This window comes from Equus asinus, chromosome 1, assembly GCF_041296235.1.
Source record: "Equus asinus isolate D_3611 breed Donkey chromosome 1, EquAss-T2T_v2, whole genome shotgun sequence".
NCBI lineage: Eukaryota > Metazoa > Chordata > Mammalia > Perissodactyla > Equidae > Equus > Equus asinus.
This window is the reverse complement of record NC_091790.1, coordinates 132,090,154-132,103,692: the sequence shown is the minus strand read 5'-3', so window position 1 is coordinate 132,103,692 and position 13,539 is coordinate 132,090,154. Positions and strand designations below refer to the sequence as shown.

The 13,539-nt window shown below is 36.6% G+C and overlaps 1 protein-coding gene across 19 annotated transcripts in view; it reads right to left on the bottom strand.

Annotated features, from left to right (window-relative positions):
• The window catches only part of ADAM22 (ADAM metallopeptidase domain 22), a 238,194-nt gene that overhangs the window by 24,619 nt on the left and 200,036 nt on the right, over positions 1-13,539 (bottom strand). For 16 of the 19 annotated variants that reach the window (XM_044767786.2, XM_070507864.1, XM_070507943.1 and 13 more), the window contains exons 23-26: positions 10,134-10,302; positions 6,693-6,807; positions 4,047-4,137; positions 528-545 (exon numbers count right to left, since the gene is read on the bottom strand). In XM_044767786.2, coding sequence (XP_044623721.1) covers positions 528-545; positions 4,047-4,137; positions 6,693-6,807; positions 10,134-10,302 — 393 coding nt within the window. The remainder of the gene's footprint in view (positions 1-527; positions 546-4,046; positions 4,138-6,692; positions 6,808-10,133; positions 10,303-13,539) is intronic. The other 3 variants (XM_070507939.1, XM_070507973.1, XM_044767781.2) reach the window with 1 other exon arrangement.

The following is a 13,539-nucleotide window of genomic DNA, read 5'->3' as shown; positions in this document are numbered from 1 at the left end:
ACAGGCTCATCAAGTGCCAGGACACTCTCCTGACCACAACACTCCGCCCGTATACATTTTCTCACTTATGGATGGAAGTTACTAATAGAACAACAGTAACAAATAACAAAATCTCTCAGAAAGTCTTAGGCAAAAAGAGGTTATAAACATGAAGAAAAGCCAATTAACTAATGTAAGCAAAGGTGATACCTTAACATACAGAGGAAGTTTGTTTTACATGGAAAAAAAATCAATTTCCATACATATTACTACAAAAGTAACAAAAATAAGAACTTCTATTAATTGCAGTATTGTTGGATGAAAGAACCATTAAAATTAAATAATGATAGATCTGTTTTAAATTAATATATTCCACAGCACCGTTATTAATGTTATCATTTCAAGGTCACGAAAAATCAAGATTAGTTTGTGACCACTACAGCATAAAAACAAAGTGAACTTGATCTATAACTGTATGTACGAATTCCAAAGATGCTAACAGGATTTAAACCTTTCAGTTATGTGTTCAGATTATTCTCATCACATACCTCTGTTCTCGATAGTTTCTTTTCAAGGACAAGAAGAGAGGGGAGAAAAAAAAGAATTAGTTACCTATGGAAGCACATTAAGAGACAGCACTAAACAAAAGCTTCAGCATTCAGAGAAGTCTCCACTAGAGGACTCTGAGTTGAAAATTAAAATGGGGAACACACACAGTCACACACACACAGATTCCACTTCATCTTCAGCAGAAGTGACACCAAAGGGGCAGTGACAATATTTTCAAATAACTATTTTTAAATGCATAAATAAACTTCAGTTATTAAAGAGTAACTCTTTTCTCAATATCAAGCTTATCATATTAAACATTTAGTAATATTCTAAAGTCAACCCTATTTCAAATACAGGCTTTCTGACATGTATATTGATTTAAATAATAAAATTAATTAATCAAGTTACTTATATAAATTAACTGTGTTTTCATAGAAATAAAAATCGTAGTTTATTTATTTTGGAATATATACCCCAAACTAAAGCCATTCCTAAGAATTTCAAACAGGAGAACACAAACTTTGGACATTAGAACATTTTATTTCATCGTGTATGATAAATTAGAATGAGTTAATTCCTGGCTGTCATGAACCTCCTAAGTTATTACTACTTACTCACTGAAACTTCACATTGGAAATACTTTGTTCAAAGTTTAGTAAAATACACTAAAATAAAATTACACGAGTTTCAAAACGAACCGACCTAAACAAAAACGTGTCTAGAGGATCTGGCAGTGAAGTACTAACGATTTTTAACTTTTAACTTAAAAGAGTTGATTTTTAACTTTCCATCGTGACCTAATTAAGTATTAATATTTTGAAGACATGTTAGAAAGGTCAAGCAACTGAGCAGGGGGCTCCCTCCTCCAAGACCAAGGACACTGTTTCCATGTAAGATTTCGTTTGTAGCACCTTCCCTGGCCAATCTATTCTGTACATTTTGTAAGTATCTTGTTTAATAATGAACTCATGAGGGTAAAAATGCCAATTTGTTACTTCTTATTTTTCATTGCTGAAACCATCACAGACGGGGGGGTCAGAAAATAAGCCCAGAATCTTTCTATTCAACATGTTTTACTTTTTATTCTCTTGATCTGATTACCTGAGTGGTCCACCAGTTCCAAATGAGTATTCCTCATTTCCTATTCCTGCCATTCCCCGACTCCAAGGCTTGGAGAAGGAGTAGAAAGTTTAATTGGAAGGATTAATGAGAAAATGAGTTCTCAAGTCCTAAATCCATTTTCGAATTTCAAATAGAATATGTGAAACATCATATTCATGAATTTAATTCCTGAATTAAAATTTCTACATTCTCATTCTATTTTTAAACATACTCTAAATAAGTTTTGTAATATTAAAATTTTCATTTAGATTCAAATTATTTATGAAGAGAATACTGCAGTATGAACAAGATTTGTCTTTTCTTTAATGAATCTACAAAGTACATATATTCAGAAATGAAAATAAAAACACCAGTGAAACCGCAAAAGAATTTCATAAAAATAAGAAATGAAATACAGAAAGAAGTACTTCTAATTCTAATCACTACAACAAATGGACACAGGAAATATCACTAGTAATCTGCATCTACTAGCAATAGGAGTAGATGTTTAAGTTTCCTATTTTCTGAAAGGGAATTTTTTCCAAGATTGTAAAAATGAAATATAAACTTGCATCAGCAGGTGGCAGAAAATCACACACTACAGAACTAACAATTTTGCTTTCCATTTTCACATGACCAAATGAAACCAATAAGCTACTTCAAAGCAGCAATGCTTGTCATGGCAACTACTATGTAAGTCCTGCATCAGGGAAGTCCAGGAAATAGTGTTGACTCTAAGACGGGGCTAATTCACCAGAGGTGTGAGGAGACGTAAAACAATAAATATACAGAAGACTCTTCCTTTCAGACATATAATTTTATAACTCCAAATGTTACGCTGAAATCAGCTGGTGAAAATATAAGTATGCAATATACCTAACAACCTGCACATCAAAGAGGCCAATAGGCACGGAGCAGCTACTGTGTACAGGGCTAGGGACTTATTTAATCAGGGCAAGGCATTACTTCTCAGCTGTGCTCTCCTTCGCTATGCTATACCATGCCAGACTGACTATGCTATGCCAAACTTTACTATGCTGTCTCTGCTATGTGTTAACACAGCCTTCCACAAATGTCTTTCTCTATTTTAATGCCTGTAACATACAAAGTTTATCCTGGCAGTAAACTAACTGCTCTCTTTTCAGTCAAAGAAACTGTTTCAGAGTTTTGACCTCACAATAAGCAACTGCCATATTTACTCTTACAGGTGTTTCCTTTGGTTCCCTGGTTTATGATCACGCCAGGTGATAATAATAACAGCAAACAATCACATAGTGCTTAGTCTATTGAAAGGTTTGAGGTATTTTTAAAGTCTAAAATATTCTAATTCCCAAGTTTTTTGGTGAACTAAGTTTGCTCTATGAGGGGAAAAAAAAAAAGGCTATAAAATGGGGCGATGCCCAGAATGCCTAACAAAAGCTGCAGACCTTGCAAATGGAGAGAAACTCTAGGCCTGGGAACCTGAAACAACATCATCAGAGATCGGCAGAACTATGATTTTTCAGTTGAAATATTAAAGAGAACTTAAGGTTCGCTATGCTTAAGCTTTAATTTACTAAACTTAAAAAAGTTATTTGAATACTAAGGAAAATTTTCACATCATGAGATTGAAGTACTAAAAAGGAAATTGAGGATAGTAAATATATAAACTAAGTTCGGAATGTTTGAAGTCATTGACTTAGCTAAATGCTTAAGGGAATCAAATATTCAAAAGTTATATAACATAACTTTTTAAAATTTACAAATAGAACCAAAGAATTGTAAGTTGAACTTTGAAGATTAAAAAAGAATTAGGCTTTTAAAAATTGTAATATAAAGTTGAATTTTAATTTTAACAAAAAAAATCTCTGAACAGCCTTTTCTTCACACAAAAATACCCACATATTTAACAAATAATAGTGTCCTCTTCATGCTGGTTGTAAAGATAAAGGGGTTTTGCCCTCAGCACAATGCATGGCCATTGCAAGCATTCAGTAACAGATCTGCTGCTATGGTTCTTGTTGATAGTACTGTTATTATTGCTGTCGTTATTAAAGCATTACGCTCTCTAATTCACTATTTTGCCTAGATTTCTGGGTATGTGGTTAAGCCAAGACAACCTGTGTCACTAAAAAGCAAACCAACACAGCCTTTGTATAAGACATGATTTAGATAGATTTTACTTAACGCAATGGTTTTAAAACAATATTCAGTAATTTTAGAATAGAAGGGAATCATGTCAAGATCTAAAAAATGGTAAATTATTGTTACCTCTAATCATGCCAAGAATAATCAAGATTGAATGCTGAACCAGACCCATTTTCATTGCAGGTATATTTATCCAATGATACAAAACTTTCTAAATGTTTAACTCATTTAAACAAAATGTTTTAAAGTGTATTGGGACAGTAACAATATTGAGACGTTTCACTTACTTATAACCCCATGCAGTTATTCCTAATAGGAGGGCCAGCACTAAAATGGTGCCAGCAATGATGCCTATTATGATATTGGTACCAGCAACACCTAAGGGGAGAAAAGAAACAGTGAAGATCAGTGTATGTAATCGATATTTGGATATAAAATTCTTTCAGAAACTTTATTCTCCAGATTCGTAATCATCACACTAGCAACATTACTTGTTTGAAAAAGTGGGTAATTTTTTAAAGGGAAGAAAAATCAACCATAACTTAGCAATCCACATCAATCATTTTTTTTAAATAATTCTTTGTGTATATCTTCCCTTGTAATTCTTGTCCAAGTGCATTTTGCACAGTTGTATTTTCCAGATTTTTTCTGTAAAATATGATCAGGTCATTGAACTAAAAAAGGAAGAGTAAAGATAAGAAAAAAAAGGAGGAGTGCTACTACTATATTGACACAGCACCCTTTGGGGAGGAACTTCTAGAAATCTGTGTTCCTTTCGAACCTGACCTCTTCCTCAGAAATTCTAGGAATGTTATTGTTCACATCAATCCATGTTTACTACTAATGCAAGGTCCTTATTGCTCTCAGTTGTGTGTGATATTTTGTCTCTTAAAGTAAATATAAGATTCTAAAGGGAGGGGCTGGCCCTGTGGCCGAGTGGTTAAGTTCGCCCTCTCTGCTCTTGCGGCCCAGGGTTTCGCCAGTTTGGATCCTGGGCGCAGACATGGCACCGCTCATCAGGCCATGCTGAGGCGGCATCCCACATGCCACAACTAGAAGGACCCACATAAAATATAATATACAACTATGTACCAGGGGGCTTTGGGGAGAAAAACGGAAAAATAAAATCTTAAAAAAAAAAAAAGATTCTAAAGGGAGAAAACATGTCTACAGATTTATATAATGAGTGCTCAGGTAGCATAGTTGTATTTTCCAGATTTTTCCAAAAGCACTGCTTTTATCATCTGGGCTTGTACTTCCCAGCCTTGGTAATGAAGGCTTGGCATGCTAGAGAAGGAAAAGCCAAAGGAAAAGATAGAGTCTGGTGAGCTGGAGATCGGTGCTGGTGAGGCATGAGAGTGAGGTGGCGCCAGACTGGCAGAGGGCCAGGGCAGGGCTGAAGCTCAGGACTCAGTAATGGCATTGTTGGGTCAGCATCTGTTGTCAGGCAGGCTGAGATATAACCCTTAAGGGGATTATGGCAGTGAGAGTGGCCCAGTGAATCAAAGCCTTGGTCAACAAGCACAAGTGCAGGCCCAAGAGCAGAAAAGGCAGAGCAGAGGCCTGGCTCTGATACCACGAGATCTGTTTTGCTGATAATGATTTACACCACATGTTTAAATCACCCAGAGGAGGTAAGATCTCTCCTTGTCTGCTGCACTCCTGAGGCATCTTTCTAGACATCAAGGATCAGTAATCACGGCTGACTGGAGCAGATTCCAATTCCTCATGATGGAAGGCATGGCAGCCTCTCTGTCTGGGAACCCTCAGGAGTCAGGTTGGACGGCAGGGCTAGGACATCTGAGGAGACTGGCAGACTCTCCCCTGTCCAGGTCCTCTGTGGGATGGGTGGATACAGATGCCAGAGTACCCCCCGGGTCACTAGGATTTTCCTACTCTAAGACCTGGCATGTCTGTCTTCCCTTCCTTTTCTTCCAGGGATTCAACAGGAATCAATAAACTTGAATGCTAGTCCTGATCATTTCTAAGTAATGGTATGACAACTTTTGACAAGTTACTTAAATCCATGGACCTGAACAGCCTCATCTCTGCATTCACTGCTGGAACTAACCCTACACTACCATTGCTAAGACTGGGGATGCCAAAATCTTAATCATTCCCTGATTTTCTTTATTAAAGTCACATTGGCTAAGATTTTTAACCTGTCTGGATGATTAGAATAAACATACACCTTTTTTCTCATCCTTTGGAGGTGAATGGACTTCAGGATTTGAGCACTATTTCACGCAACAGAATACTCAATAATGAAACGACAAAATAGTTTAAAAGGGGACATTTACCTCCAAGGTATGTGTTCTTTCAATTATCTGCATTTCATTTCTACTTCTCCATTTAAGCCACTCTGGCCTTTAGAACTGCACCTGTTGTTTTTTATCCATGTCCTTAAACCCCCACCAAGCACCTTGGCCAAGGTTACTACTTCTAGAATTACCTACAGTTCAGGCAAAAGAACTGGGGTTGAATATAGATGAGATCCTATAATAATGAATATTAAAGTCAACAAAATATTTAAACATAAATTCTTCAATTGTCCCTATTTATTTAGTCCTAAAATATAAAATTCTCTCTTTAAATTCAGACAGTTAAGAAGTTTGACTACTTTCTTCATTTAAAAGAAATGCTAAGGTTTGTTGTCAGCCCCAAACAAGCACAATACTTGAAAAATCTCAGCCTGATGTAGGACAAATAAGGCTAAATCAGTAGCCTAAGTTATATTCCACATTATATATCATTACAATTTAATGGAAGCAATCAGTTTTATAATGTGGACCCCAGTTGTATATTGGAGTTCATTATTATGTGAATTTAATTCATATTTGTCATAAAAATAATCCCAATGAAACTGTCTGAAGAGTAGTTTTCTCTTTCTTTGTGTATAAAGACTATGTAACAGTACCAAATGAAGCACCTACCGTTGCCAGACAGAGTTATACCAGTCTTTGCATCATCATTGTGAGGGAAGTACGTGCTGCAGTCTGCACCTATCCAGTGTCTGTTACACACACACTTCAGCTCATTACTGCAAACCTGAAATCCAAAATCAATTGAAACTTCAACTCCCCGGGACAGAGGCATGAAAAACAAACATTAATTTCTAATTATCATGTGCCTAGAGACTTTGATGATACTGAAAAATTATTGGTACTTTCTTCCTAATACTAATGACTTTATTTCTTACTCAAGTACTTAAAAAATATTTTCTAGAGATCAACAGTTGACCCAAAGGGAATAATGAATTTTAACAGAAGAACGAATTTATGTCAAAAAAAACAATGAAATTATTGTTTTGCATTTCATTACCTTAAATTTTATATTAAAAACTAAGTAGGATTACAAAATCATTTGCAATTATCCAATCCAAGAGTTTCTTTCTTCCAAAGAAATTGTCTTAATACCAAAATTTTATTCATCTTTTTTGTGTGTGTGTATGTGTGTGAGGAAGATTAGCCTGGACCTAACATCCGTTGCCAGTCTTCCGCTTTTTGCTTGAGGAAGATTGTCACTGAGCTAACATCTGTGCCAATCTTCCACTATTTTACGTGGGATGCTGCCACAGCATGGCTTGACAAGAGGTGCTAGGTCCACACCCAGGATCCAAACCTGCGAACCTTGGGCCGCCAAAGTGGAGAGCATGAACTTAACCACTACACCACCAGCCTGGTCCCTCATTCATCTGTTAGGAAGCACACGAGATAAAGAGAATCTGACAAAGAAGAGGGGAAGCCTGATACTTTGCAGCGATCTGAGAAGAAAGCTTCAGAAAGCTATAACCTTGGCACCTCAACTCAAGATACAGAGATTAGCTACCTCAGTGTCATGGGAACTGAGAACTCCCTCAACAAAGCATAGGGAAAAAATGCACACAAAAACGGCACCAAATTTTTTAAATTATCAGACAATAATCTGTCTTCATTTATATATCCAGGAAACAGAATCTACACCTAGATCTTATAATTCAAAACAACTTTGAATGGAGTGGGAAGTAGGAGAGAATTCAGGTTTAAATCTGAGGCTTAAGATCAGAGTTGTTCAGGAGGCAGATTTTCACTGGATAGATTTGTGTCTTTTGTCTGATCTAATTTGCCAGGAGACAACACACATCCACATCTAAATGTAACTATAAAATGTGACTAACAAATTGCAGATTTTAAATTAATTCAGATTAACAAATTTCTGCAGATTAATAAATATGCCAGAAGAAAAGAGTTTAAAGGCCTGAGTTTGAGTCTCCAGTTCACCACTGTCTTACCAACTGACCTTAACCAGCTCAACTGGCTTCTCCAAGTATCAGTTTCCATCTCATACAACAGCACCAGTGATACAATGACAAGAGCAGACAGTGATACCAGTGTCCAGCGATCATAACAAATCAAGTCATAGCTAACATTATTGAACACTATGTTACAGACATCGTTTTAAATATTACATATAAGTTACAAGTATCAACTCATTGATTCTTCCCAAGAATCCTGTAAAGTAGACTATATTGCTATTGCCATTTTACAGAGAAAGCAATTGAATCACGGAGAGGCTAAGTAATTTTTCCAATCTTACCAGTTAGTAAGAAGCAGAGCTGGGACTCAAACTCAGACGGTCTGAATCCAAGCTCACACTCTTAACTACACAACAGCATATAGAGAATATCTACTGCATTTCTCATTTTAATTATTGTCACATACACAGAGTTGAGTTACTGTAAGTTAAAAATAAATAGGCTATAACCTTTCTGTCTAATGCATAATTATTGTAAATAATTTGGATGCCATTTGCCACCTGATCTACTTAGGTGCATCACTCTTTTACTCATTCATTAAACCAACAGTTAATTAATACAACAAGCTATGTTTGACATCTGGGTTACATACTCAGGATTCTAGATGAATAAGACATAGTTATTCATTAGTATGAATGATCAAGAAATAATTTCATTATTCTTTCCCATGTCCCCCCAAAAAACATTTCCCCCTAACATTCTCTTAATTATTAAGGAAAAAAGACTTAGCAGACCCCTTATAGGAGAACTACTTACTATATCCTTCTCTAGTCTCATGTGCCATAAGAACTCCTATTCTTTGGCAAAGAATAACAATTAGTAACACCTTCCTAAGGAAATTCTTGGCATATCCCTCAGGGATATACATGGAATGACCAGGATTGAAGGCTTACAATTCCAGGACAAGGATCATTTACCTCAACTGGATAATGCAACCAGTTCAAGCAAAAAATCTGGAATGAGGGTAAAAAGAAAATTACAGCACAGGTCAAAAGAACAAAGAACCAAAAAAGTTTTTGTTAGTATAGGAATTCCTAACTGAATTTAGTGTTTTAAACAATGCCATTCTTCCTGTTCATCTGTGAGAAACATTTTCCTAAACTATTCTGTTTTTATTTCTAGGAGTTATCCTCAGCTGGTACTCACTGGTGTGGCTACAGCAGTTATTTATGGTCTGTTCTAACTGCTCAGTGCCTGGACCACACTAGCTGTTACAGATTGTGGCCACTGCCTCTGCTTTTTATTTTATTTTATTTTTTTTTTGAGGAAGATTAGCCCTGAGCTAACTACTGCCAATCCTCCTCTTTTTGCTAAGGAAGACTGGCCCTGAGCTAACATCAGCGCCCATCCTCCTCACTTTATATGTGGGACGCGTACCACAGCATGGCTTGCCAAGCGGTGCCATGTCCACAGCTGGGATCCAAACCAGCGAATGCCGGGCCGCTGAGAAATGGAACAGGCACACTTAACCACTGTGCCACCGGGCCAGGCCCTTTACTCTCTTTTTTTTATCCCACTATAGTTTGTTAAAATTTATCTCCCAGATCACTTGTAGAAAGCTGGCATTATATTACATGAGATCATATTAACATAATAAGAAAAAAGAGGAAAAAAAAAATAGGGGCCGACCCAGTGGCGCAGTGGTTAAGTGCGCATGTTCTGCTTCGGTGGCCTGGGGTTCGCCAGTTCAGATCCTGGGTGCAGACATGGCACCGCTTGGCAAGCCATGCTGTGGTAGGTGTCCCACATATAAAGTAGAGGAAGATGGGCACGGACGTTAGCTCACGGCCAGTCTTCCTCAGCAAAAAGAGGAAGATTGGTAGCAGTTAGCTCAGGGCTAATCTTCCTCAAAAAAAAAAAAGAAAATAGAAGATTATACTTTTCCTTATTCTAAGGCTTTTGCAGATTACACAACAGAAATATTCAAATGACTATGACCAAATTACTGCTTATATACCAGCCAGAAACACAAATAAGCATGTTTTCCATTACTACAGAAATAAGCAGTTTAGGGTCCTATCTATTTCTGTGATATGAAAGAAATGAATAGTTCCCCCACAGCAAGGTACTGAATACTTACTCCATTTCCTGAACAAACAGTGCCTTCTTTATTGCTTAAGCATGTACTAAAGTTGAAGGAAGCCACAGGAAGACACCTGTGTTCTAAGCACATCATTTGGGGACCACAAGGTGTCCCATCTTCCACGTAGCCAAGATCTACATCTTCTTCAAGCTTAACATGCCCACCACTAAAAATAAATTGAGAGCAAAAAGAAAATGGGATTCCATTAATTCACGTTCATCTTGAGACTAGGCTTCAACACTAAAAAGTAGGCAAGATCAATTTCTCTATTTTCTATTAACCATCTAATAAAAAACAGTAGCATAAGCATTTTCAACTTCTAAATGAAGGAAGCAATCAAATATTTTGACCTAATTCTTTTCAGAGATATTCATATATTTTAGGATTTAAACGTAATTATTACAACAAGGACCTGAATTGAAATTACGTTATCATTTTGCCTTGGCTTTATGTACAAGTCAAGTAAGCCATTATAATTAGTATGTGATTTGATAAGTAAGTAGCTTTCAAGATTTCAAACATGTTTCAAACAAGGATGAGAACTGGTTTTGGTTTACATTTCCCAAGAAGATTGCGATGTTTACAAATTATATTTGAGAATGGCTAAACTACTGTAACTTCACTATTCAATATAGCAAGACTACATGTCATATAGGAATAAAAAAATAAATAGAATAGGAACTGAAAATGTATATTCAAAATCAGTTTATTCATATGGTGCCAAGTCAATGGTAGCACAAAAATCTCCACTCTTTTTATTTATTTTTATCAAAATTATACATGCATACAGTTTAAAGAGTCAAAGAGATAAATTGGTTTTTTAAATGCAGTAAAGTGGTCTACTGCTCCCTACTCCTCCATGTATCCTTCCCTGGAGGAAACCATCTTCTACTCTTAATTGATTCTTTTGTTATTTATGTACATACTTTTAAATAATGAGCTTATGTCACTGTTTTTTATTTTTCCCTTTTAAGTATTATCAATTGACTTTCCTCCATGGAATATGAGAATTTATCTCTTTTCCCTATCCTCTCATCATAAATTTAGTTTAATCAATAGTTAAATCATTAACAAACATGCACATTATAATGACTATGTTCTTCAGTTGAGCAATATAGTATTGCCATAATTAAATTCTTTTCATGTACAATTTTTTATTTTCCCTTAGATTAGCATGTCTCTTGCTTGTTTGTTGTTTCTTTGCCTACTTTTCTAAGAACTTATCTCTAACTCAAAACTAACCCAACTCTGCTGTCAAAATCTCCACTCAAGATGTATGTGGACATCAGTTCACGTTCCTGTAGGAATCTCCCCTGCAGTGTCTATGCGGAGTCTCCCCTGTTCCTATCTGATCCGGTTGTCCCCTGTCCCAGGTGCAGAGTAGTACATCTTGGATTTCCCCTCACCATTCACTGCAGGATTGCCTTGTCTCCCTTCATGGGGAATATCTTGTTTCCTAAATCCCTTGCCTTTCTCTTTCTTAGTTTACTCCTTCATTTTGGTGGAGCACAATTTCCAGTAGCTTCCAGAGAAAGGGTATAGGGGTGTAAATTTGGGGGAAACTTGCCTATCTAAAAGTGTCTTTATTTTCTACCCTCACGCTTGATTGATATTTTGCCTGGGTACAGAATTCCAGTTTGGAAATCATTCACTCCATTGTCTTCTGGCTCCCAGGATTCCTGTTGATAAATCTTAAACCATTCTAATGCCTGATTTTTTTTTTGCCCCTCCTCTCCGGAAATGTTTGGGATTCTTTTCTTTAGGTTCTGAAATTTCATAATGATATCTTTAGATGTCCTTCTAATTTCACTTGGTGAGTCAGTTAAGATGGAAATTCAAGTACTTTCAATACTCTTGAGTTACTCATTGCCAATTTCCTCCCTGCTGTTTTCTCTGTCCCTTATTATTTCTATTCTAGCTCGATGAGCTGTTCTATATGTTTCATTTCTTTGCCTCTTATGCCATACTTTCTGGGAAACAGTTTCAACTATTGAGTTTAATTCCTGCCATCATGTTTTTAATTTCCAAAAACAGTATTTTTTTCCTTCTCTCAATGTTCTTCACTTTTTAGAACAGCAATCTATTCTTGCTTCGTGATAGAAGTATCTTCTCTCTCATAAATATTGATGGGGGGTGGTTTCTGGTTGGTTGTTTTTCATTTTTTTCACGTTAGAGACTTTCTTCACATGTCTGGTAATCTGCTCATATTTGAGTTGGGGGACCAGAAAGACGACTGGAAATTCTAGGGCTTTCTGACTGAACATCAATGAGTCTGGATCACTTCCACACAACCCTGATATCAACACTGCCTGTTGTCCTCCAGTTTGGAAACTTTCCGGTTTATTCTTTGCAGAATGTAAAGCTCAAACCTTCCATGGAGAGGGGGCAATCCCATTTAGCTGAGTCAGGGAAGAAACTGTGGCTGCAGCTGCTTCTTTAACAGACTTTCACTTATCTTCTTTATTTTAGCCCCTTCCTCTGCCCCTAATTTCTTTACTCTCTTTTCCAGTAGATGCTGCTGCCTATTTTTGAACCTTTGGGGAACTGACAGTACATAATGGATAAGTTTTTTATTTCCCCCATTACTGACTTAGGAATCCAGCTTTCTTAGTTTTGATAATCATTTGACACACATCCATTTGCTTTCCGCGTTCCAAAATTTTGTTGTTGTTGTCCCCTCTCCCTTTCTCTGTCTCCTGTAGATCCATGAATGCTAAAAAGACCCATTTAGTGTCATTTTAGTGGGATTTCAGAAGTGAGCAAAAGAAGATGCATATATTTAATCCACTGATTCTACCTAGAAGTCTTCATTAATTTTCCTTAATGAGAATGAAATGCAAACTAAAGTCTGCAAGATTTTACCGACCAATTAAACATAACTCTAGCAACCACATTAAACTAATTCTTATCTTAGGGGTTAATATCCAAAATATACAAAGAACTCATACATCTCAACAACAAAAAAAACTAACAACCCACTTAAAAAATGGGGAAAAGATCTAACAGACATTTCTCCAAAGAAGATATAGAGATGGTCAACAGGCACATCAAAAGATGTTCAACATCATTAGCTGTCAGGGAATGCAAATCAAAACTACAATGAGGTATCACCTTGCTCCTGTCAGAATGGCTATAATTAACCAGACTGGAAACAATAAGCGTTGGAGAGGATGTGGAGAGTAGCGAAGCCTCACACACTGCTGGTGGGAGTGCACACTGGTGCAGCCACTATGGAAAACAGTATGGAGTTTCCTCAGAAAATTAAGAATAAATCTACCATATGATCCAGCTATTCCACTGCTGGGTATTTATCCACAGAACTTGAAAACACAAATGCATAAAGAGACATGCACCCCTCTGTTCATCGCAGCATTATTCACAATAGCAAAGACTTGGAAGCAAC